Source organism: Oenanthe melanoleuca, chromosome 14 (genome assembly GCF_029582105.1).
Source record: "Oenanthe melanoleuca isolate GR-GAL-2019-014 chromosome 14, OMel1.0, whole genome shotgun sequence".
Lineage (NCBI taxonomy): Eukaryota > Metazoa > Chordata > Aves > Passeriformes > Muscicapidae > Oenanthe > Oenanthe melanoleuca.
Genome location: NC_079348.1, coordinates 8,561,093 through 8,583,734, shown reverse-complemented (window position 1 = coordinate 8,583,734; position 22,642 = coordinate 8,561,093). Strand labels below are relative to the sequence as shown.

Genomic DNA, 22,642 nt, shown 5'->3' with positions numbered 1-22,642 from the left:
AATTAAACTTTCTGGTGTAGCAGTTTGGTGGTGGCAAAAAATGCCATGAGGTTTTAAAACAACAGTAACACACAAGGAACCACCACTTGGCTAAAATAACCACAGGAATTGCTGGAGAACCAATATCCTCCCATCCCCAGCAGGAGAAAAGCCACAGCAGCTACACCCAGCAGTCCCTGCAGTCCCTGATCACTGATTTACAGCACCCACGTTGTGCCTGCAGCAAACAAAGCAAACACAGCCTGGGCTCTGCTCCAGCCTCTGCTGCCCCAGCCTGGGGGATGCTCAGCAGTGTCCTCACCCTCTGTCTGACCAGGAACACACTGGATTTTTCCTTTCCATCCCAAACAACACAGGAGATGGTCACAGCCTCTGTGGGAACCCCCCTCCAGCCCGTTTCCTGAATTAAGGACTGATTTTCCTGCACCCTGCTGAGTGTGGCAGGGCAGCACCCCCTTCCCCGTGCCCCACTGCAGGTGGGAACAACTCCCTCAGCTTTTCCCCACGGGACAAGTGACTATTCCCCTTGAAGAGCAGCTCAGAATCCTGGCAGTGCCAGGAAGAGGCTCTGAAATGCCGCAGTGGGAGCGCAGGATGTGTCACTTGTAGATAGAAACACTATTTTGAGATAGAGAACATTCAGATATTTTCAATATTAACTATTATAAGCAAACATTTCTTAAATTCCTACACAAACACTTATTTATAGCAGTGTGTGGCATTGGGGGGTGAGATGAGGCTCAGTCCCAAGCACACAAAACAACATCAGGACCTCGCCAGCCTTTATCCATCACATCCCAAATTAATTCAGGCTGCAATTAAGTCAGGCCTAGGCCCACTCCATGGAGAGCCCAGCTTGGGATGCAGGGCTAGGCAGAGCTTCACTGCAAATTAAGAGACAGGATAATGAAAATGCTGCCCTGCCCTAGTGGAGACACCACCAGAGCTTCAGGTGGTCCTGGAGGGCAACTTATCACAGCTAAGTGGAAGGATGAAGGTTTTGTATCTGATCTTAGGGAAAACTATATGGGAATCATGTTTTCCCTGCTCCATTTTGCCTGGGCACCATTTTCCATTTCAGGCACAGGTTCACAGAGCTGCCCTGTCCTCACCTGGTGGGGACCAGGGTGTGTGGCTCCCTCCCCAGCTCCCAGCCACACCCCAGCTCTCCCCTGCCCCCAGGCCAGCCCCAGGTCCCAGCTACATTTCTGCTCAGTGCAAGGGCCCAGAGAGGATGAGGAGTTATTTTTTACCTGGGTTTAGTGCATACACACCCCAGAGTTGTGGTTTTAGGGCTGAAGGGCACAGGCACCCGAACGCAGCAGTGTCAGCCCCTGGTGATGCTGGGGAGCACTGGGATGAGCTGGGAGCCCCCAGGGGTACAGCCTCTCCCTCCCCACACCCCCCCAGCCAAGCACAGGACCCAGCCCAGCCCTTACCCCTTTGCAGATGGCCACTGCCTCCTTGGACATGGACTTGGGGTAGGCGACATTGTGCTCCATGATGGACTGGAAGAGCTCGTCTTCATCTTCTCCCTCAAAGGGGGCCTGGAGAAGAGCACCCTCAGCTCCAGATCCTGCATCTCAGAGCTCCTGTGTGCTGCTGTGGCCCTTGGCCATGTCACCCACACAGTGACACTTGAGTCACTGCAGTCCCTGGGGCTGTGTCCCCAGTGTCACCCCCAGCTCAAGGGGTGCCCCATGCACATGGCAATCCCCAGGGCAGCCTGTGCTCACAGTGGAACATGACCCAGCCCAGAAGGTTTAATCCATTAAATCTCAATTACCTGGCCAGCCAGCATCTCATAGAGCAGGACTCCAAATGCCCACCAATCCACGGACTTCCCATAGGGCTGGTAAGCAATGATCTGCAAAAACAGCAGCAGCAGCAGCAGCATTACACCCCCAGCCAGAGCTGGGCACAGGGCACTGACATCCCAGCTGCAGTGGGGCATGAGGCCAGGGTTATTCCCTGGGACACATTCCAGCACTGACATCCCTTCCCTGGGCACATCCTGAGTCCTTCCCCTTGCTTTTTACCCTGGGGAATTCAGGTGTGAACAGTTCACACCATAAAAGCCTTTAAAAGGAAAGAGCTTTACAGAAATGCCCTGTCCTGTGCAGTCCTCCACTGCTGGTTTGGGAAGGTGACAGCCCAGCAGGTGACACAGCCCAGCAGGTGAGCACCAGCTTTACTCAGAGTGAATCACACACGGGGCTGTTCTCAGGCTGTCCCTGTCACCTGCACACAGCTCTGCTTGGAATAGAAAAAAGCCCAGAAATGGGTCAAGCAAATCGCAGGACAGTTCCACCCTGGAGCCACTTTGGCCTGAGCACACTGCAGCTCCCTGGAGGAGCAGGCACAGAGCAAGGAGAAGAAAGTAAGAGTTAAAGTGAAAACACTTGGGCAAGCACATGGAGAACTGGTCATTTGTCCTGCTTTGAAGGAGAATTAATCACCCACAGTGACAAGCTCTGCACCAACACCACCAGAATTAATCCTGGAACACACACTGAATCCAATACTGGGAAACCTCAGTGGGTGCAGCAAGCACAAGTGAAGGGAACAGACATTTGAGAGTCATTCCTCCTCTGAATTTCACAAGTCTGGCACTAAACTGTGCCCATACAGCACTTCCTGTAAGTGTCCTGTGTGACTCTATCACATCAGCAATAACCAAATGCAAAGTCATTTTGTGGGGATCCAGAGCCATGGATGGGGAGCCTCTCCCCATCAGAGCCATGCCCCTCATGCAAACAGTGACCTGGAGAGATCTAAGGATTTCCACTGCACATGAAAATCTTACCCACTGATAATTGCCTGTTTCTCACTGGTCACATTGTGCTGGAAGCTTCCATCACACACCGTGAGGGGCAGAGCTGAGCTCTGGGTTTGTCATTTCCAGGAGCAAGGGAACAAGTGAGGAACAACCTGCCGTGGGTCTGAGCATGCCAAGGAGAGAACAGGCACAGAGCTGCCAGCAGGATGGGCTCGGGAAAAACCCCAGAGAGGGAAAGCACTGCAGGGAGAGCAGTGTTGTGCTGCTCTTGAGGTGGAGACAGGACACAGCACAGCATCCCTGATCCCTTAGGGGGATGTGGGGATGGACAGTGCTGAGGGTGTGAACTCTGCAGGCTGTTGGAGAATTCCTGGATGCCCCTGGCTCAGCTGGAACAGCCCAAGGGCAGGTGAGGCTGCAGGGAGCAGCAGGCAGCCCCGTGTCCGTACCTCGGGCGCGATGTAGTCCGGAGTGCCGCAGAAGGTCTTGGTGGTCACCCCGTCCCAGATGTTCTCCTTGCACATGCCAAAGTCAGCGATCTTTATGTGCCCCTCGCTGTCCAGCATCACATTGTCCAGCTTCAGGTCCCTGCAGGGCGAGAGCAGAGCTGTGACACAGCACACAGCCAGTCTCCCTGAGCCTGTCTCACACCCAGACCCTTTGCAGGATAATGTTTGGGGAAACGAGTGAAAATGAGTCAGACATCTGTCAGAATGGAGTGTTGATTTTACTTCTAACCCAGAGGAATGCTGTGCTGGGCACAGCCCTTTGAAGTGTTTGATGGAAAACACTCATCTGGCAGGAGAAGGATTGAATTGATTTTTTTCTTTTGCTCCCGTGAAAATCAAAGTGCACTCAGAGCTCTTGGGAAGGAGAAGCAGCTACTCAGCACAAGTCCCTGCCTCACCTGTGCCCTGCTCCCCTGAAATACAAACCAGCTGTGTCTCCCCTGATCCTCAGCAGGTATTCTGGGGATACCCAGCCCCCAGGAGCTCTGCTCCTTTGCACAGTCTGTGGAAGTGGATCCAAGCACTGATCCCCAGATCCACTCCAGAGCTGGATGCCCCAGCCTCAAGGACACTTCTGTAGCAAACTCTGGGTATTTTGGTGCAGTTTATACATTCTTGCTGGGTTTAAGGCTGTATTTTCTAATTATCACATCAGTGCTCAGAACCCTGACAGGCCAAAGGCAGACGGACACGAGCTGGGATTGGGATTTGGAGGAAGGAAGGAAGCAGAGCCACTGGGGACCAACAGACCTAGAATCTCTCTGTAGCAGCTGATGGCAAAAAACAGCCCTCACGTCAAGTTTGCTCCACTTCTTTCATCTTTAGCATCTCCTGGCTCCAGCAGCACTGTTGGCATCTCCCTTTGCAGAGCCCTTAATGGCATCTGACACTCATTAGGATGCTCTGGGAACCCTCCCAAGCAGGGAAGAGCAGTGAGTGCTGGTTCCAGAGCTCAACCAGCAGCCTGTGAGCCTGGCCCTGCACATGGCAGTGCCCCAGCCACCTCTGGGTGCTGGGATCATACTGGGAATGGCAGAGAAGCCTGGGTGGCTGAAGCAGAAGTGACAGAGTGGCACTGCAAGCTCAGAACGAGCCACAGGCAAGTGCTGACCCAGTGGCAATGGGAAGAGAGCAGGGCCCTGCAGCCAAATTCAGGGCTTGTAGCTGCTCCAGCTGCCAGGGAGCATTTGTGTTGTGTGGAGAGGAACACATGGGACAGGGGCAGGAGAGAACCAGAGCTGCCTTCCCAAAAACCGGGGGAAAGCAGGAACCTGCAAACCAGGGGCACCCTGCGGGTCCCAGCTCCCTTTTGGGACACACCCTGTGTCCATGGCTGGGCTCAGGGATCCCACAGACACTCAGGGATCCCACAGGCACTCAGGGATTGATCCCACAGGTCTTTTCCAACCCTAAGGATCCTGCCACTCTACCTGTGGGCAGCTGCCAGTCCCCATCCATGGCATGGGCAGGGGGAGCCCTGGGCAGGGTGGGACCCCCAGAGCAGTTCTGGTGGAGCTCAGGGGAAGGCAGGGAGGGAGGAGGAGGAGGAGGAGGAGGAGGAAGCTGCTCACCTACCTGTAAATGATGCCTTTGCTCTGCAGGAAGAAGAGCCCGATGGCAATTTCTGCTGCGTAGAACCTGGAAGAGGAGGTTTGAAAGGAAGCCTGGCAATTACAGGGGATAAATGAAAACCCTCCTGATCAGATGGCAGCAAAGGAAAGGCACCAGGCAGATGTGAGCAGAGGACAAGGCAGAGAAACTCCAGAGCAGGATCACAGGAGGATGGCCCGAGGCAGCCTGAGCTCACCCGGGCAGTGATGCCACCAGGCTGCTGGGGGCTGTCAGCTCTGCTTACACAAATGAAGCCAGAGCTGGATGCAGGGCTGCTCCTCACACTGGCAGTGAGGCTGGGAAAGTCATCCCAGAGCCACAGGCACTGTGGGACCAGCACTGCCTTTTGGGAACATTTGGGTCTCAGGGGACTCTGCCAGAGACACGACCCTGGTTCAGCCCACCAGGCTCAGTGTTTGTGGGTTTTATGTGAGCACCTGGAGGCTTTCAGAACACACCCTGCTCTGTCCAGCTCTCAAGGAACAGGAGCCAAAACCCCAGTTAACTCTTGGGGTGGCCACCCTGGCAGAGAAGCCAAAACCCAACATCCCTCTCGTCCCCTGGGGAAGGAGCAGGCACAGCAGAGCCCTGGTGCCCCCCAGGGAGCCTCCAGACCTCCCTGCCTTGTGCCTTTATGCACCTAAATTTATCTGTTTAGCACAATTGCTTACAAGTACAATATACCCCAAGAGTGAGGTGGAGGCACCAGCTTCCTCAAAATGCCAAAGAGTTCTTCTGCATCCTCCCATTGCTGATTTCTGCCACTGCAAGGTCTGTGCCTTGCACTCTGTTTCCAGCCCCACCCCACAGTGCCAAACCACTGCACTTACACAGCGTGGGGCTCCTTGAACCTCCCAACCTGCTGGATCTGGTACATCAAGTCCCCACCATTCACATATTCCATCACAAAATACAAGCGATCCTGAAGGGGGTAAAAAAAAAAAAAAACCCAAGCAATTAGCAACAGGATTATCAGAGCAGGGAATCTGCAGGGGTCAGAAGCAGGAACCAAGGTGAGTGGCAGCTCCAGTCTGTAATTCCAGGGAAATACACTCATCATCCCTGTCCTCCCCAGGGGCTGCAGGGCTCCTGTTCATGCAGAGCCATAAACAGAAATTCCTTGGGAATGCTCAGGGCTGGACTCTGCCCCTCTGCACACAGATACACTGGAGAAGGCAAGTGGAGGAATCCCTAAACCAGAGGTTTTGCACTTCCCAGGAATACATTTCTTGACAGAAGCCATTTCCAGAGTGGTCTGCAGGTCCTTGCTGGCCTTTCCCCAGGCACTCCATGGCTTCAGCCAAGGGATGCACAGGGGACACAAACAGCTCCCAGGGACCAAACACCAGCAGGGTGTGTGACACTGCCAGGTGTGTGACACTGCCAGCAGGGTGTGTGACCCTCTCTGGGGGTGCACAGGTCTGCAGGGCACCCCTGGTGAAGCTGGAAAGGCAGGGGGGGCTGCACCCCTCTCCTCCCTCCTTCCAGCCTGCTCTGAGGGGTCACTCTGGCCGTGGCCACAGGGGTTAGGGGAGTCCAGAGGAGCCCATGCTGATGCTCCAGGGCTGGAGCCCGCCTGGGAGAGCTGGGAATGTTTCCCTGGACAAAAGAAGGCTCCAGGGAGAGCTCAGAGCCTCTTCCAGTGCCCACAGGGGCTCCAGGAGAGCTGGAGAGAGACAGGGACAAGGGCCTGCAGTGACATTGGCCTCCAGTGACACCCCTGGGCTGCCCCATCCCACCCACAGTAGGAAGGAAGGACACAGAGGCTGGAGCACTGCAGGAGCTGCAGGTTGGCAGCATTACATAATAATAAAAAAAATTCCCATTGCTCATTTCCTCCTTAGATAAGCTTTGCCCTGCTTTTCAGACAGGAAGGACAGGGAGCCACAAGAGATGCAGCTGGAGCACTGCCACAGCCAGGGCTGGGGAAAAACTGGGGTTCAGCACCCACAGAGCACTGCCCAGTCACAGAACTGGGATTCAGCACCCACAGAGCATTGCCCAGTCACAGAACTGGTGTTCAGCACCCACAGAGCACTGCCCAGGCACAGAACTGGGGTTCAGCACCCACAGGGCACTGCCCAGGCACAGAACTGGGGTTCAGCACCCACAGAACTGGGGTTCAGTACCCATGGGCACTGCCAGTCACAGAACTGGGGTTCAGCACCCACAGAACTGGTGTTCAGCACCCATGGGCACTGCCAGTCACAGAATTGGGGTTCAGCACCCACAGGCACTGCCCAGCCTGGCAATGCCCCCCCAGAGGAGCTGGGCTCTGCAGCTGCTGCCCCAGCAGAGCCCCCCAGCCATGGGCAGCCCCAGGGGATCAAACACAGCAGCACAGGGGCAGTGGGGCTGTGTAAAACACATGGCACCGATGGGATGGAGAGGGGAATTTGGCTTTCCAGCTGCTGGGGATTGGGGAGCACCCCCTGTGTGGCAGGGGCTGGCCACGTGCAGCAATGTCACCTTGAGCAGCCACCAGCACGGCAGGCAGCCCGTGACAGGCACGGCAGCGCCGGGCTCGGCTGCAGCTGCCTCCTAAATATATCAGTGTGCTTCTGGGAGGAAGAATATTAAAGAGATGGGCTCTTGAAACAGCCACAGCCAGCTGAACTCAGAAAGCAGGAGCTGAGCTCTCCTCGTTCGGGTGGGCAAGGAGAGCTGGTGCTCCAGGGGAAGCAGGGCTGTGACTAAAGCAGCAGATGGATGGGCTGCCCACGGACAGGAGGGATGGGCACAGAGAGCTGAGAGTGCCACCAAGGGATGGGCACAGAGAGCTGGCAGTGCCACCAAGGGATGGGCACAGAGAGCTGAGAGTGCCACCAAGGGATGGGCACTGAGAGCTGAGAGTGCCACCAAGGGATGGGCACTGAGAACTGAGAGTGCCACCAAGGGATGGGCACAGAGAGCTGAGAGTGCCACCAAGGGATGGGCACAGAGAGCTGGCAGTGCCACCAAGGGATGGGCACAGAGAGCTGGCAGTGCCACCAAGGGATGGGCACAGAGAGCTGAGAGTGCCACCAAGGGATGGGCACTGAGAGCTGAGAGTGCCACCAAGGGATGGGCACAGAGAGCTGAGAGTGCCACCAAGGGATGGGCACAGAGAGCTGGCAGTGCCACCAAGGGATGGGCACTGAGAGCTGAGAGTGCCACCAAGGGATGGGCACAGAGAGCTGAGAGTGCCACCAAGGGATGGGCACTGAGAGCTGAGAGTGCCACCTGAGAGTGACACTCCCAGGGCTCCTTTCAGTGCCCTGCTAATTAACTGCTCCATCCCCTGCCCGACAAGAGGGGCACCAGCCACGCTCCCCATCCACACCTCTCTGGATATCAGGGAGAAATCCTTCCCTGGGAGGGTGGGCTAGCCTTGGCACAGGGTGCCCAGAGCTGCTGTGGCTGCCCCTGGATCCCTGGAAGTGTCTAAAGCCAGGCTGGACAGGGCTTGGATTACCTTGGGCTAGTGGAAATAGTCCCTGCCCATGGATGATCTTCAAGGTCCCTTCCAACCCAAACCATTCCAGGATTCTGTGATGTATCACCTCAGTGATTCTGTGCTGTATCACCTCAGTGTGGCTGTGGCTGCTGTGCCCCAGAGGTCACTGCCAAGGCATGGCTCACCTGGGGACACCCAGGGACCCCCAGCTCACCCTATCCCAGAGACCTGGGACCTTTCAGAGCTCCCCAGCACAGGCACCTCTCACCCTCCAGCCCCAGGCAGGAGCTCTCTCCTTTCTCATCTCCCCTTTTTCTTTAAAGCACAGATTTAGGGCTTTTCTGTCTCCTGAAGCCGCTGAGCCAACAGCCCTGGTGGAGAATTGTGCTCTGGACTGTGCTCCCAGAAATCAAAGTGCTTTGTGCCAGCCTTTGATAATACACCCTGCTATACATTTTGATTACATTACAAATACGATTACTATTAAGCTACTACAGGTCTGCCAGGAATAATCTGGTGGTGACTCACTCCAGATGCCAGGGAGATGCTGTGTGAAAGAGCTGCTCCTGCCACATCCTGATTGCTGTGCTGCAAAGCCGGGCCACAGGCTTTAAATACACCCAATGTGTTTGGTAAATGAAATTTCTGGGATAATATTAAAATGTAATCCTCCTGGAAAGCATTGTTATGGTTCTAAAGGGCTCTGCTGATTCCCACTGACGTGCACCTGGACATTCTCATTCACAGGCTGCTCGAGGCCAGGCAGGGATTGTGTTAAAGGTCCCCTGTCCCCCTCTCCACTCCTGACTCACACAAACCCAATCATGCACCCATGGAAAAGTGGATTTCCTGCACTTTGGATTAGGTTTCTGCCTTTGCTCAGGGCTTTGAGCAGAGGAATGAGTTCTGGGAAAAAGTGCAGCACTTTGCTCTTGAAGCACAAGGGATGTGGTGAGCTGGGAAATCACCTCTAATGCCACCAGCAGCTCCCTGCTGAGCACATCTCAGACTGCAGCTCTGGTGCATTACACTTCATGTCACACACTCACATTTTGGTCCTGGAGGCACTTTTGCCAGTGAACTGGAGAAGGTGTGAGGCTGCCAAGGCACAGAATACACAATTGCTTTGGCCAGGCAGTGATGTACAGAGAAAACAAAATCCTGGCATGGTTTGGGTTGGAAGGGACATTAAAACTCACCCAGTTCCACCCCCTGCCACAGGCAGGGACACCTCCCACCACCCCAGGCTGCTCCAAGCCCCAGTGTCCAACCCCTGGACACCATTCCAATCCATTCTGCCAAATGTCAGGCTCCCAGTGCTCGGGGTCCCCAGCCCACCACGCCCTGGGTGGGCAGCAGCTGTGGCACCAGCCCTTACCATGGTCTGGAAGCAGGAGTGGAGCTGGGTCAGGAAGGGAGGCTTTCCTGAGAGAGCCAGGACTCGCTTTTCCACCATGGTGCACTCCACATCATCATCCTGGATAACCACATCCTTCTTCAGTATCTTCACAGCATAGAGCTCATCCGTGCCCTTCCTCTCTGCCAGCATCACCTGCACGAGGGACAGCAGGGCTGTGGGACCAGGGAAACGTGTGGGACCATGGACAGCAGGGCTGTGGGACCAGGGAAACGTGTGGGACCATGGACAGCAGGGCTGTGGGACCAGGGAAACGTGTGGGACCATGGACAGCAGGGCTGTGGGACCAGGGAAACGTGTGGGACCATGGACAGCAGGGCTGTGGGACCAGGGAAACGTGTGGGACCATGGACAGCAGGGCTGTGGGACCAGGGAAACATGTGGGACCATGGACAGCACATCTGTGGGACCAGGGAAATGTGTGGGACCATGGACAGCAGGGCTGTGGGATCAGGGAAATGTGTGGGATCATAGACAGCACATCTGTGGGACATGGACAGCATGGGTGTGGGACCAGGGGAAACCAGGGTGGTACAGGGTGACCTTTAAGGTCTCTTCCCACCCCTGGCATTCCCTGCCTCACACTGTCTGCACCTCTGCCCTCCCTTGTGGCTCTGCCCAAATGAAGCTGGTTTGGTTCACTGCCTCCATTTCTCACCATTTTAAACGAGCTGAGCTTTACAAGGCACCACACACAGGTGCTAAAACCAGAGCTCGTTTTTAGGTGATAAAAGCAGAAGGGCTTTGGCTGCTCAAAATTGATGGAAAAGAAGTAACCATTACAGGAACTTGTTTTGAGGGAAAATTAAACCTGTTGCCTGAGTGTAAGAACATTATATACAATATCATTTATATACAGACCTACCAGAGGAAAGTTAACTAAAGCAGGAGCCCCTGAGCCTGGCATCCTTCTGCCCTGGAGGGGCCTGCTGAGGACGTGGCTCCTACCCCACTCTGCAGTGCAGAGCTTGGCTGGGTACCCCAAAAATGCAAAAACTGCTCGAGGCCATCCATGGCTGTGAATGGGTCATGAAGCAGCTTCCAGCCCTGAGCTGAGCCAGCCCTGCTCCTGGGGGGGGAAAGGCAAGAGGAGGCTCCAGCTGCTGAGATCCAGCTGGGGGACACGCAGGGAATGGCCAGGAGTGGTGTGTGCCCAGGAGGGCAGGATGGAAACCCCCCACAGATGCACTCCTTTAGCACATCTGGGCTGGATTCCCCTCTCCTGTGTTCCAGAATCCCAGAATCCTTTCTCTTGGAAAAGACCTCCAAGGTGATCATGTCCAACCTGTGCCAAATCCCCACCTTGTGCCCAGCCCTGTGAGTGCCACATCCAGCCCTTCCTTGGACACCTCCAGAGATGGGGACTCCAAACCTCCTTGGGCAGCCCTTTCCAGTGCCTGACCACCTTTTCCAGGAAGAAATTCCTCCTGATGTCTGAAGGTTCAGATCCCAAAGATGCAAACAGCCTCCAGCACAGCCCAGAGCCCAGGATGAGGATGGGAGCAGGAACCAGGCTCACCATGCCCTGCCCTCCTGCCACATTTCACACCCAGAGCAGGGCACTGCACAGCTTGAAGGTCATCACAGCCCAGCAGAACTCCCCCAATTCACTGGAACCCAGACCTGCAGTGGCCAAAGACTCCTCCCTGCTCAGCAAAACAACACAAACCCCCAAAAGCCTGGCAGCTCCAGAGCACAACAGATTGATTAGCTGCAAAAACATGAGCAAGCCACCTAATTCCCCTTTCCTCTATTTATAATACAGCAAAGCAAACCCAGGGTGGGCTGTGCCAAGGGCTGCCTCCCCCATAGGAGCATCTCCCTGCCTGTGCCAGCCCTGTGCAGTTGCCACCAGCCACAGTCCTGGGCAGCCCACGGGGAGCCCAGGGTGCCAGAGGCATCTGTGTCCTGGGGCTGAACATGCCCAGCCAGGACCACACACCCCCAAGCCTCTCTTTTCCAAGGCAGATCCATTTTCCAGCCCCCAAACCCGGCTGCCTGGCTCGGGGGATCTCCATCTGCCAGCGCGCTCGCTGGGAAGCAGATTGCATTCTTTTTTAACTTTTTATTGGTGCAGGAAAAAGAAGCTGATATTTAACTTGATTTATTCCTGTAATATAGAGTGTTTGTTTGGGAATGCTCCAGCATAAGAACTGGAGATATTCTGAACACAGAGAAAGCAAGTTTGTCAAACTCCACCGAGGCCAGCACGTTGGCACTCCCGACCCTGGAGAGCCGAGGGTGGAGAGAGCCAAGTACTGAGCAGTAAATCTGAGGTCCTGATGCCAAAGGGTTAATGGAGACAGACAGAGGCTCACTAAAACAGTGTGACTGTAGTCCAGGAGCTCTGGGACTGGCAGGAGGGAGGCTGGCAGCAGGCAGCCAGGCACAGGAGCAGGTGCCAGCCCTGGAGAGGGAAGGACGCAGTGCCAGCCTTGGAGAGGGATGGCAGTGTCATGGACACAACCAGCAGCTGGGCACACCAGGGGCTGGGGAGCTGGGCTGTTCTCCTGCTCCAGGCCCCTCTGCCTGGCTCCTGGGGAACATCTGGCACCTCAGGAGGCACAGGGGGCGGGGACAGTGGCACCTGGGTGTCCCCATGGCAGCAGGAATGCCTGGGGAAGCGCAGGCACACGTGAGGGCGAGGCTGCATCCACCCGGAGAAACCAACGTGCTGTTTTAATTAGCGCTAATTAGCATATTTATAACATTCTGTTCCAGGGAACAGTTTCTGTCACACATTCCCTTACATAAGCCAGAGCCGACTGAGGAGTTTGCTCATGTTTCTCAGATGGAGGGAAGGCGGCGGGGACACGGCGCAGCCGCGGCGCCTCCAGATGCCAGGCTCTGGGCTGGAGGGAGGGCCAGGGGACACTGCTGAGTGACAGCAGCACGGGGCTCTCCTGCAGCCCAGGATGCCAGCCTGGGGCACCACTGAGTTCAGGGCTGATGCTCTGAGGGCTGGGGATGGTCAGGACCTCCCCGTTCCCTGCCTGGCACAAATGCTGCCGTGGATCCCAGAGCTCTCCACCTCTGGAGAGGGAGCAACACCCACAGAGGAGCTGGGGCCTCCCAAAGCTCCAATGGCAGCAGAAGGCTGGGAGGGAAGGGAGGCTCCTGCTGCAGCCCTGTGCTCACCTCTGCACACCCTCCTCATCTCCACTGCCTGCCCGAAGAATGAGCCTGCAGGCACAGCAATATTCCCTGCAATTAAGGCAATTCACTAATGAGAGTGGAGCCATCACAGCAGCAAACACTGCACCCACCTCCTGCAGAGCCCCAGCATGCCCTGGAGCACTGGGATCCTGAATGGAAACCAAGAGAATTGGCCAGACCCCAAGAAAAATGAAGGCTCCAAGTCACATAATTACCAGGAGAATTAAATTCTGTTACTGCTCACAACCAGTCTGGGAAGTTAATTAAAATGTTCCCATATATTTGTAATGATTAGAGAAGAAGAACCAACTGCCCAAATAAAAAAGAGCTTTGAAGACACAGCTCATCCCCTGCTGTCCAAAAGGATGGATTTTGTCTCACCAGACACCTCTGGTGTTCCAGGGGGAACCTCACCTTCCCAAAGCTTCCTTTCCCCAGCACCATCAGGAAGTTGAAATCCGACAGCTTCATCCGGTCCCGGCTGCCGTTGTTGTCCAGTTTGGAAATGGCATTTCTTGTCTTCTCATCCGCAGCCTTGGAGCCAGTTCCAATCTTGGCTCTCTGCAAAGGTGGAGATGGGGCAGGGAGGAAGAGAAACAGCAGGGAGAATGGGCATTATAAACCCAGTGGGTGCTCCCAAAATCCCAGCTCAAAACCCACCCTGAGCTTTGGGAGCCTTTTCCAGGGGCGTGATGGGGACAGCCCCAAGAAAGGCACTGGAGGAGTCACCAGCCCTGGCACATGGCACTGCTCAGCTGCTTCCCAGTTACCCCTGACAGAGCAACTGGGAATCACCTCTGCCTGTGCTGCCCCTGTTACCACACCTGCAGGACACAACAGCTTGGGAAAGAGGCCTAAAGAAGCTTTTCCGGGGCAAAAACTGGCTTCTGTCTCTTACCTCACCAGAAAAAGAGGGGGGAATACAAATATATGCAGGTAAAACATGGGGCTGTTTATCCAGCTCCTCATCCATTACTGCCCTATGGTCCCTCCCACATATTTGAGATATTCTGGAATTGTATCTGAGGCTGGAGGGAATCACAGAGGAAGCCACCAAGGAGGACCCTCCCAAACCCCATTTTTAAACCCCAGCCCCCAGCAGTGCCAGCACCTCCTCCCCAGGCCAGGGCTGTGATGTGCTGATCCTCCTCCTGTAAATCCCTCTCACAATTTATTCCCTTTTAATTTCCAGCAAAGTGTGGCCGTGTGAGGCCTGTGCCGAGCTCAGCCGAGTGTGAAATTCCATTACCCGATCCCTGTGGTTCAATCTGCCTGCTGCTGGCAGCCCCCCCAGACAGCCCCACGGGCAATCTCCAGCCTTTGCTGTGCTAATTGCTTCTCTCAGGGTTCTGCAGGCTGCAGAACTCCCCATTCAAGGTCATCTGCAGCACCTGAACAGCTCCTGCACTGCAAACCTAAGGAATGGTCTCTGGGATTTTCACTCACACACCACTGGTGTGACCAGGGCTCTGCCTGGAATGTTCTCCAGCACACTCATCCTTCCTCCCAGCACCAGCAGGAGCCATGGCCCTGCTGGAAGGGGATTCCCTGTTTGGGACACCTCAGCTGGAAGGGGATTCCCTGTTTGGGACACCTCAGCTGGAAGGGGATTCCCTGCCTGGACACCTCAGCTGGAAGGGGATTCCATGTCTGGGACAGGGATTTCCTGCACAGGAACACAGCAAGGTGAGGGACAGATGTGCTCTGGCACCTCTGGACAATGTTTTCTGATCTGGAGCCAACTCATCATCCAACTGCCCTGACCATTCTAACACCACTGGGACACCATGAAATACAATAAAAACCAGTTGTAGCCAAAAATTGGTTGTAGCCAACAGTTGTATTAGAACTGTCTTTCCTTGGGTTTTCAGGAAAGTTGTGTATAAATAAGATAACAAAGATAAAAAAGAAAGGAGAACAGGAGCTAACTCTGCAGTCTCTGCTACAATTACAGAGTTCATGCTGGGAACCATAAGGGCAACTCTCTTATTTCTTATGGCTCATTGCATGTGAGTCTCCAGATGCACCACACTCACTCCCAGGGCTCTGTGGAGACTTCAGCTACACTGAAAAATGGCAAATTTCTGCTAATTCAGCAGCGTCTGGATCAATCATTCAGCAAGAACTTCCATGGTTTATTAAGTAGTAAATGGACATTTCTCCTTGGAGCCTCCCTGGGCAGCTGGACCCTGGCCCAGGGAAGGGCTGGCAGGGAAAGTCCCTTGCACAGGGCAGGCAGGCAGTGAGGAAAACCCCTGAGAGTCCAAAAAAAAAAATCAATTCACCTCAAATTTCTGCCTCAGTTCCTCATTTCCTTCCTCTCCCTCGGGAGGCACCGGGACGTTGAAATACTCGCCCTCCTCCTGGCTGAGCAGCTTGAACCTGGAGGGACAGAGGGACAGAGGGACAGGGAGGGACAGAGGGGGACAGGGAGGGACAGAGGAGGACAGAGGGACAGAGGGGGACAGAGGGGGACAGAGGGACAGAGGGGGACAGGGAGGGACAGAGGGACAGAGGGAGAGGAGGAAAGGGAGGGACAGAGAGGGACAGAGAGAGACAGGGAGGGACAGAGGGGGACAGAGGGGGACAGAGGGGGACAGGGAGGGACAGGGAGGAGAGGGGGACAGAGGAGGACAGGGAGGGACAGGGAGGGACAGAGGGGGACAGGGAGGGACAGACAGAACACAGGTCAGGGGCTGCAGGGAGGCAGGACCTCACCTCTGCTCCATCACAGCTCTGCCCCAGCTGTACCAGCACCCAGGGGATCCTTCCCCAGGTCAGGAGAGCCCCCAAACCATCCCCTCAGCAAGCCCCAGCCCTCAGTGGCTGCAGGGACATTTCTGGTCCCTCGCTGCCCTGGGGTCCCCCCCAGCCCAGGGAGTGCCTGCACTGCCTGCTGTGCTGGGCACACAGAGCACTGGGGTCACTTCCACAGCAGCCCTGACCCCAAACCCACAGACAAACTCGTGTTTCTGTGACAGCCACGGGCACAGGCGTGGGCAAACCCCCTTCCATCAGCTGCCCCACGAGGACAGCACGTGCCAGAGCACACAGACAGGATGCTCCTCCAAAGCAGCAGAAAATTACTATACAGCAATTATCAGACATCATGGAAGTGCCACTCAGATCCCAGGAGTTTCACCCTGCACAGCCCCAGGGTGGATCCTGGCCGGGTGTTATCCCAGAGGCTGCTCCAGAACAAAGTCCTGTGTGCACACACAGCCTCTGCCTTCCAGCTTGTTTTCCCCATTAACTGCACTTGTTTAGATATGAAATATGGATCAGAGCTCCTTCTCCTCCAGTTTACCCCAGCCAGCACTGTGACAAGGAAAACTACTTAGATCTACACTGACATGACTTTTAAAAGGCTGGGAAGTGCTCAGGCTTTGGGCTGTGTCAGGAGCTGGCAGAACGTGGCACTCACACACCCTCACAGGTGACTGGGAATTGGGGAGGGCAGGGACAGCTCCCCCTGTCCCCAGCAGGGCTGGCAGGTGAGGAGCACAGTGCCACCGTGCCACACACTGTGCCCAGCTCAGTGGGGACAGGGAGAGCAGAGGGGGCACAGAGCGGCATGGTGTGGGCACCCAACCCTCCTAATTCCTCCTCCTCCTCTCCATTCTCAGCTCTCAGGGAGACATGCCCAGTTTCCATGGTGGAAAAAACCAGTCTGGGGTATCCACTCAGCTTAATTACACCCAGGGTTTGGTTTCCAAAAGACATTTACCATGCCTGTTCAATTATTACACTGGCCATGGACAGGTAACACAGCTCTCAGGGAAAACCAGGGGAAAACCAGACCCACTGTGCTCATGGCTTGGTGCTAACGAGCAGCTGTAATTACACACGTGGTAATTACAACTGGGAGCTCCCCTGGTTCTAAGCAGTGCCCCCATGTGCTCAGCTCAGTCACAGCTCAGAAGGATTCCCCCCTCACCCCTGGCAGGCATGTGTCTTTCCAGCACAGAAACAGAGGGGATCCAAGCAGAAAATGCTGGAAAATGCCTGGCAGTGCCAGCTCCTCCCCGAGCCCTTCAGGCAGAGCAGCCCTGGGTACCTGGCTGTGCCCTAGGGAGGAACAGCCCCAAGACCCCAGCCTGAGGCTGTGGAGGAGGTGACACCAAGCCAGTTCCTGCTGGGCACTCAGACCTGCCCTGGCACCCCTGGGTGCCACAGACACCCCCCTCCATGGCCCCAGTGACCCTCAGCACGCCAGAGGTGGAGCAGCTGGAACAGGGGCTGGAGCAGAGCTGGCCAGGCTGCCACACTGTGTGTTGATAACACAAAAACATCTCACCATCCATCCACGCCAGACTTCTGCAGCTCGGAGATGCCAAAGGACAGGGAGCCCATGAAATCATTCCTGCTGGTCAGATCCCAGTCCCAGATCTCCACTGACAACCGCCTGTCTTTGTCTGCCTCCTTCAGCTGGCTGCAAGACAGGAAGGGACAAGGGCTGGCTTTATCCTGCAGCTGCCCCCACACCACCCTGCCCCTCTGCTCCACCTGGCTGCAAAGGGAAGGGATGGTCCCCAGCCCCTGCTGAGGTCCCCAATATTGAATTTCCAAGGCCTATCCAACTCACAGAGTTCCTGCCCTGCCACACTCTGCTCTGAGCAGGGTCAGGGCAGAGGTTTGAGTGCTGCTGTGTCACAGAACAAAAAGAATAATTTCTCAGTTGATTCAGCTCAATGCCTCTGAGTAATTAAATCAGAGCAAATAAAGTCACATTAATTCTTGGTAGTGAGAAAATTCACGTTACAGATTTAAACATTTTCCTTTGTACTTACAATTTAAATGTCTCATTCCACTCAGGATTCAGGGAGCACTTGATAGTTTTGGTCTTCTGTTTGCTTTCGTTTTTGGGGTCGGGGATTAGTTTAAGCTTCACGTAGGGATCTGACAAGCCATTAGGGTCCATAGGAACTAGGTTTTTAGCATCTCTTACTGGGGAAGAGAAAAAGGATTAAATTCAGTATTCCAGCTATAAAAATACCCAACAACTGACAACTTCCCTGTGTGCCAAGAGTAAGTGTGAAAATAGTGATTAAAAGCAGAATTAAACTGGATCTGTGCAGACATGGGCATTACATGAGGAACGACATAATTAACGCTGAGCAAACGCAGCTCTCGTGGATGGGGGAGGCTGCAGGGTCGACTCAGGAGATTATTTTTACTTTCTGACAGGCTGATTTGTTGTTTGCTCTCGGTTTTAAGCAGTTTAAAGCTGATTTGTTTCCTCCTGCCCCTTGGGAAGCAGAACTGCACTGATTGCAGGGGGCCTGGGATGGAGCTTTCCTTGAGGAGTGTGGGGTGGGAGCAGGAGACAAGGGCACCCCAGGCCGTGGTCCTGGGGCTGGGGGATGCCCACAGGGCACCATCCCTGCCCCTGGGCAGCATCACCTGGCTCTGGGGCCAGCATCTCCTCCAGGAAGCAGGAGCAGAGCGGGAAGAGCAAACCTGAGGTGACTCAGCTGCTTCTAATTGGATTGCAGCTGGGACAAATGAAATACAGCCAGCCTGAGCTGAGCCTCTTCAGCCAGATTAAGTCCAAGAGGGTCTGTCTGCCAGAAGGAGCTCAGCTTCCCCTCAGGCTGAGCACAGATAGCAGAGGTGGGAAGAATGATGGGTCAGGATGGAGCCAAGCCATAATCTGGGGAAAAACTGTTTGGAAAGGAGCCCAGAGCAGAGCCCCCTCCCCAGGTGTGCACACAGGGATCAGGAGCTTGTGAGAGAGGCAGAGGTGTGAGGCTGCTGGGAAATGCTGGCTGCCCCATCCATCCATCCATCCATCCATCCATCCATCCATCCATCCATCCATCCATCCATCCATCATCCACAGCATGATGTCACACCACAGAATGATGTCACACAGAGCCAGCCCTGACTCTGCTCTGTTTCTCACTGTCCCAACATCCCCTGGAGCCTCATGAACAGCCCTCTGTTGTTTATCAGGCTGCCCTTGCCTTCTTTGAGGAACAGGAGAAGTCGTTCCTGGCCCTCACAGTTAATCAGTTTATGCCCTGAAGCATGAGATTTGATTACTTCATGTTATTATCTCAGCATGCAGACCTCCAAATTTCATTAATGGGAATAATTTTATCTATTCATTTAAAAAAACCAAAATACTTCTGCTTGACCTTAAGAAACTTCCTGACTTTTCAAGCAGAAATCAACAATTAAGTGACAGAAGAATAAAAACCTGGAGCGGCGCAGCAGCGATACCTCACGGCAGGGGAGATGAGCTCCTCGCCAACACTTATGGCATTTATTTGACAGCTAAACTTGATGTAAAATAGTTTTATATCCCTCATATCCTGACAGTTTTGTGCATCATTAAGAAGCAGTAACATCATTATTAACAGTGATGAGTAAGAATATTATGATCCCATTTAAAGCAAGTCCTAAATCACTCTGGGTACCAAGTGTGGCCAAGGAGATGCCACTGTGGGCTCAGGCCATGGTCAGGATGAGATGCTGGCAAGTCCTGGACATCTCTGGAGTGGGGGGGTTCAGGGGCAGTGCTGGCAGTGCCCTCCTCCTCCTCCACACAATTCCTGTGGCACTGGGGACACTGGGGACACAGCTCCACTGCCACGGGAAGGAGATGCCACCACTCTGCCTTGCAGGGCCAGGGCTGGGTGGATGATATTTGCATAATTTATTCTGCAAAGTTTGCAACAGCTTCTCAATAACAGTTCAGACAACATCCCTGAATTACTCTGGCAGCCATAACTGAGGAATCTGGGAAGAGACACCCACATGTCCCATGGCAACGTGGGCAGCAGCAGCAGCAGGCTGCCAGGAGGGAGCACAGGGTCATGGCCAGGAGCTCACTGTGCCTCTGACAGCAGGGCAAGGCCCTTCCCAGCCCCCAGGCTTTCAAGGAAAGGCAAAATTCATACACTGGGTAAACAAACCCCAGCAAGTGATTTCCTAAATCTGCCACACGGGGCTCCCTTTGATGGGGAATTAAAAAAACTGCAATGAAGGCACTGCTGCCCTGCTCTCCATGGGCTGTCACATCCTGCCCTCCTCTCTGAGCACACACACCACAGAGCCTGGCCAGAGCAGGGAGCTCTGCTTCCCACTGCCCTCCAAAGCAAAAAGGATGGCACAGTCACAGCCCTGGAAGGGTTCAGGGGCTTGGAGCAGCCTGGACTAATGGAAGATGTTCCTGCTCAAGGCAAGGGCTTGGAGCTGGATGGTCTTTAAAAAAAATATTCCAGAATTCTATGGATCTGTGAAAAACCCTTGCACAGCCTGGGTCCCTGCAGGTCAGAGCTGCACCCCCTCATCCCAGCCCATCACCTCTCCTGGCCCTCTGTGCCACAGCTCTGGGGTGGGATTTTGGAGAGGGGAGGGCTCTCAGGCTGAGCTGTAGCAGCACCAACATCCCTGGGCAGGAGCAGCCCCATCCCAGCACCCAGAGCACCCTCGTGAGTTAAAACATTTAATTATTGCTCTGGTAAGAAGAAATTTGCACATGCTCATACAATGGAAAAGGCACAGGACTCGTTACAGCTGCACCTGCCTGGGCTGGTGATTATTAATTAACACACTTCCAGCTCGTTTATCTAATCAGCATAATTGGTTTCAGTTTTGGTCACTGTTTTCCCTCATCAGGTGGGGAAGGAAGGAAGGAAGGAAGGAAGGAAGGAAGGAAGGAAGGAAGGAAGGAAGGAAGGAAGGAAGGAAGGAAGGAAGATTAGACAGATAGATAGATAGATAGATAGATAGATAGATAGATAGATAGATAGATAGATAGATAGATAGATTCCTGAGGGAGAGGAATGAGTTGAGCTGGTCCTGCCAGGCAGGAGCACAGGGCTCAGCTCCACACACACCCCGACCCCAGAGCACAAACCCTGCAGCTCTGCTCTTCATCCCTCTGAAACTCTGTGCCCCAGCCCCTGTCCCTTCGCCCAGCACTCCCTGAGGGGAGGTCAGGAGCAGTGGGATGCTCTGGCACAGACAGACACAGCTCCCAAAGGAAGGTGGTGGGCAGAGCCCTGGAGGGGAGCTGTGCACAGAGCCCTGCACACAGCCTGGAGCAGCCTTCACATCCTCCCAGCCCTCATTTCCCAGCCTCAGATATTCATGGCCCTAAATATGACAGGCTCAGCATAATCTGCACTAGAGCTTTGCTGTTACATAGCAGAGCTCATTCATTTGCTGTGATTTCCTACTTATCTGCAGCCTTTTCCCTACAAGACACTTGATCAAAGCCCAGAGCAGGACAGGGACTGTGAAGGTGCATTTGCTGCTGTGCCACACCAGCCAGGCAATGCCCTGAGTGTGTCTCCTGCACCAGGGCCTCAGAGACACATCCCACATTTCAAATATTGGGAAGGAATCCTTCTCTGGGAGGGTGGGCAGGCCCTGGCACAGGGTGCCCAGAGCAGCTGTGGCTGCCCCAGGATCCCTGGAACTGTTCAAGGCCAGGTTGGATGGCACAAAAGTCAAAAGCATCCAAGCCCATGAGCTTTACAAATTAATTTTAAGGTCCCTTCCAATCCAAACCACTCCAAGACTCAACGATTCTGTGAAAATCTGTGCTTTCCATCAGGAAGAAAGACTGGCTCTACAAAGAGAAGGGAAAACAATCAGAGCAAGAGAAGGGAGCAGCACAGAGCTGAGGAGCACACAGTAAGCCCTGCTCCATTTGTCAGCTGGAGAGGAAAATCCAAGTTGGCCGTGCCCGTGCTGCCGCCTGCAGGCACCAGCCCTGCCCTGCCTGCTCTTCTCACTCACTGGGATGCTCCAGCACAGCAGAGCTCCTGAATCCCTGGGTGAGGGTCCCCCAGCTGCTGAGACAGCCAGATCATCTCCCCATCAGCAGCAGGACCAAAGCTGGGCTCAGCCCAGGCAGCGCTCAGGGGCTGCTCCATTCGTCCAGCCCCCTCCATCCCCCTGCCCTCCATAGAAATCCTGCCCTGCCTGCACGGGAATTCCTGCAGAAAACCTGCAAAGGCCAGTTCCCAGCAGCAATCTGCTCTCCCCATCGTGCCCCATGTGCCCCCCCAGCACAGCCCAGGGGTCCTGCAGGAATTGTTCAGGTCAGGAAATTCCTCTAAGCCCATCCAGTCCAGCTGTTCCCCCAACACTGCCAAGGCCATCACTGCCCCATGTCCCCAAGTGCCACATCCCCCTGGCTTTGAAATCCCTCCAGGGATGGAGACTCCATCTCTGCCCTGGGCAGCTGTGCCAGCCCTTTCCAGGAGGAAATTCTCCCAAAACTCACTCTGAGCCTCCCCTGGCCCAGCCTGAGGCTGTTCCCTCTCCTCCTGTCCCTGTTCCCTGGGAGCAGATCCCAAATCCCCCCCAGGTCTCCCCTTCTGTCAGGGAGTTGGGCAGAGCCACGAGGTCCCCCCGATCCCCTTTTCTCCAGGCTGAGCCCTTTCCCAGCTCCCTCAGGAATTCTCCAGCCCTTTCCCAGCCCTGTTCCCTTCCCTGGCCATGCTCCAGCCCCTGTTGTGAGCTCCCAGAGCTGCCCCACGGCTCCAGGTGCTCCTTCAGCAGTGCCAGCACAGCGTTGAGTGGCTCCATCTGCCAAGGGCTGGGTGCCCACTTGTGCTCTGGGGGCCATCTGGGCTCCCCAGTGCCCAGCCCTCCTCTCCCAAAGCACTCCCACTCCTGGAGAGCTCAGCACGCTTCCCTTCCTTTCTGGAAAAGCCAACAGCTGACACGTTTGCACCAACACCTCCAGAACGGGCCAGAAATAAAACAGCCTT

At 54.8% G+C, this 22,642-nt stretch overlaps 1 protein-coding gene across 2 annotated transcripts in view; it reads right to left on the bottom strand.

The window, feature by feature from the left end:
- The window catches only part of PRKCB (protein kinase C beta), an 87,583-nt gene that overhangs the window by 17,349 nt on the left and 47,592 nt on the right, over positions 1-22,642 (bottom strand). For both annotated transcript variants that reach the window (XM_056503442.1, XM_056503441.1), the window contains exons 6-15: positions 17,699-17,855; positions 17,206-17,340; positions 15,194-15,290; positions 13,323-13,469; positions 9,714-9,887; positions 5,730-5,821; positions 4,864-4,926; positions 3,229-3,367; positions 1,787-1,867; positions 1,440-1,547 (exon numbers count right to left, since the gene is read on the bottom strand). In XM_056503442.1, the coding sequence (XP_056359417.1) occupies positions 1,440-1,547; positions 1,787-1,867; positions 3,229-3,367; positions 4,864-4,926; positions 5,730-5,821; positions 9,714-9,887; positions 13,323-13,469; positions 15,194-15,290; positions 17,206-17,340; positions 17,699-17,855 (1,193 nt within the window). The remainder of the gene's footprint in view (positions 1-1,439; positions 1,548-1,786; positions 1,868-3,228; positions 3,368-4,863; positions 4,927-5,729; positions 5,822-9,713; positions 9,888-13,322; positions 13,470-15,193; positions 15,291-17,205; positions 17,341-17,698; positions 17,856-22,642) is intronic.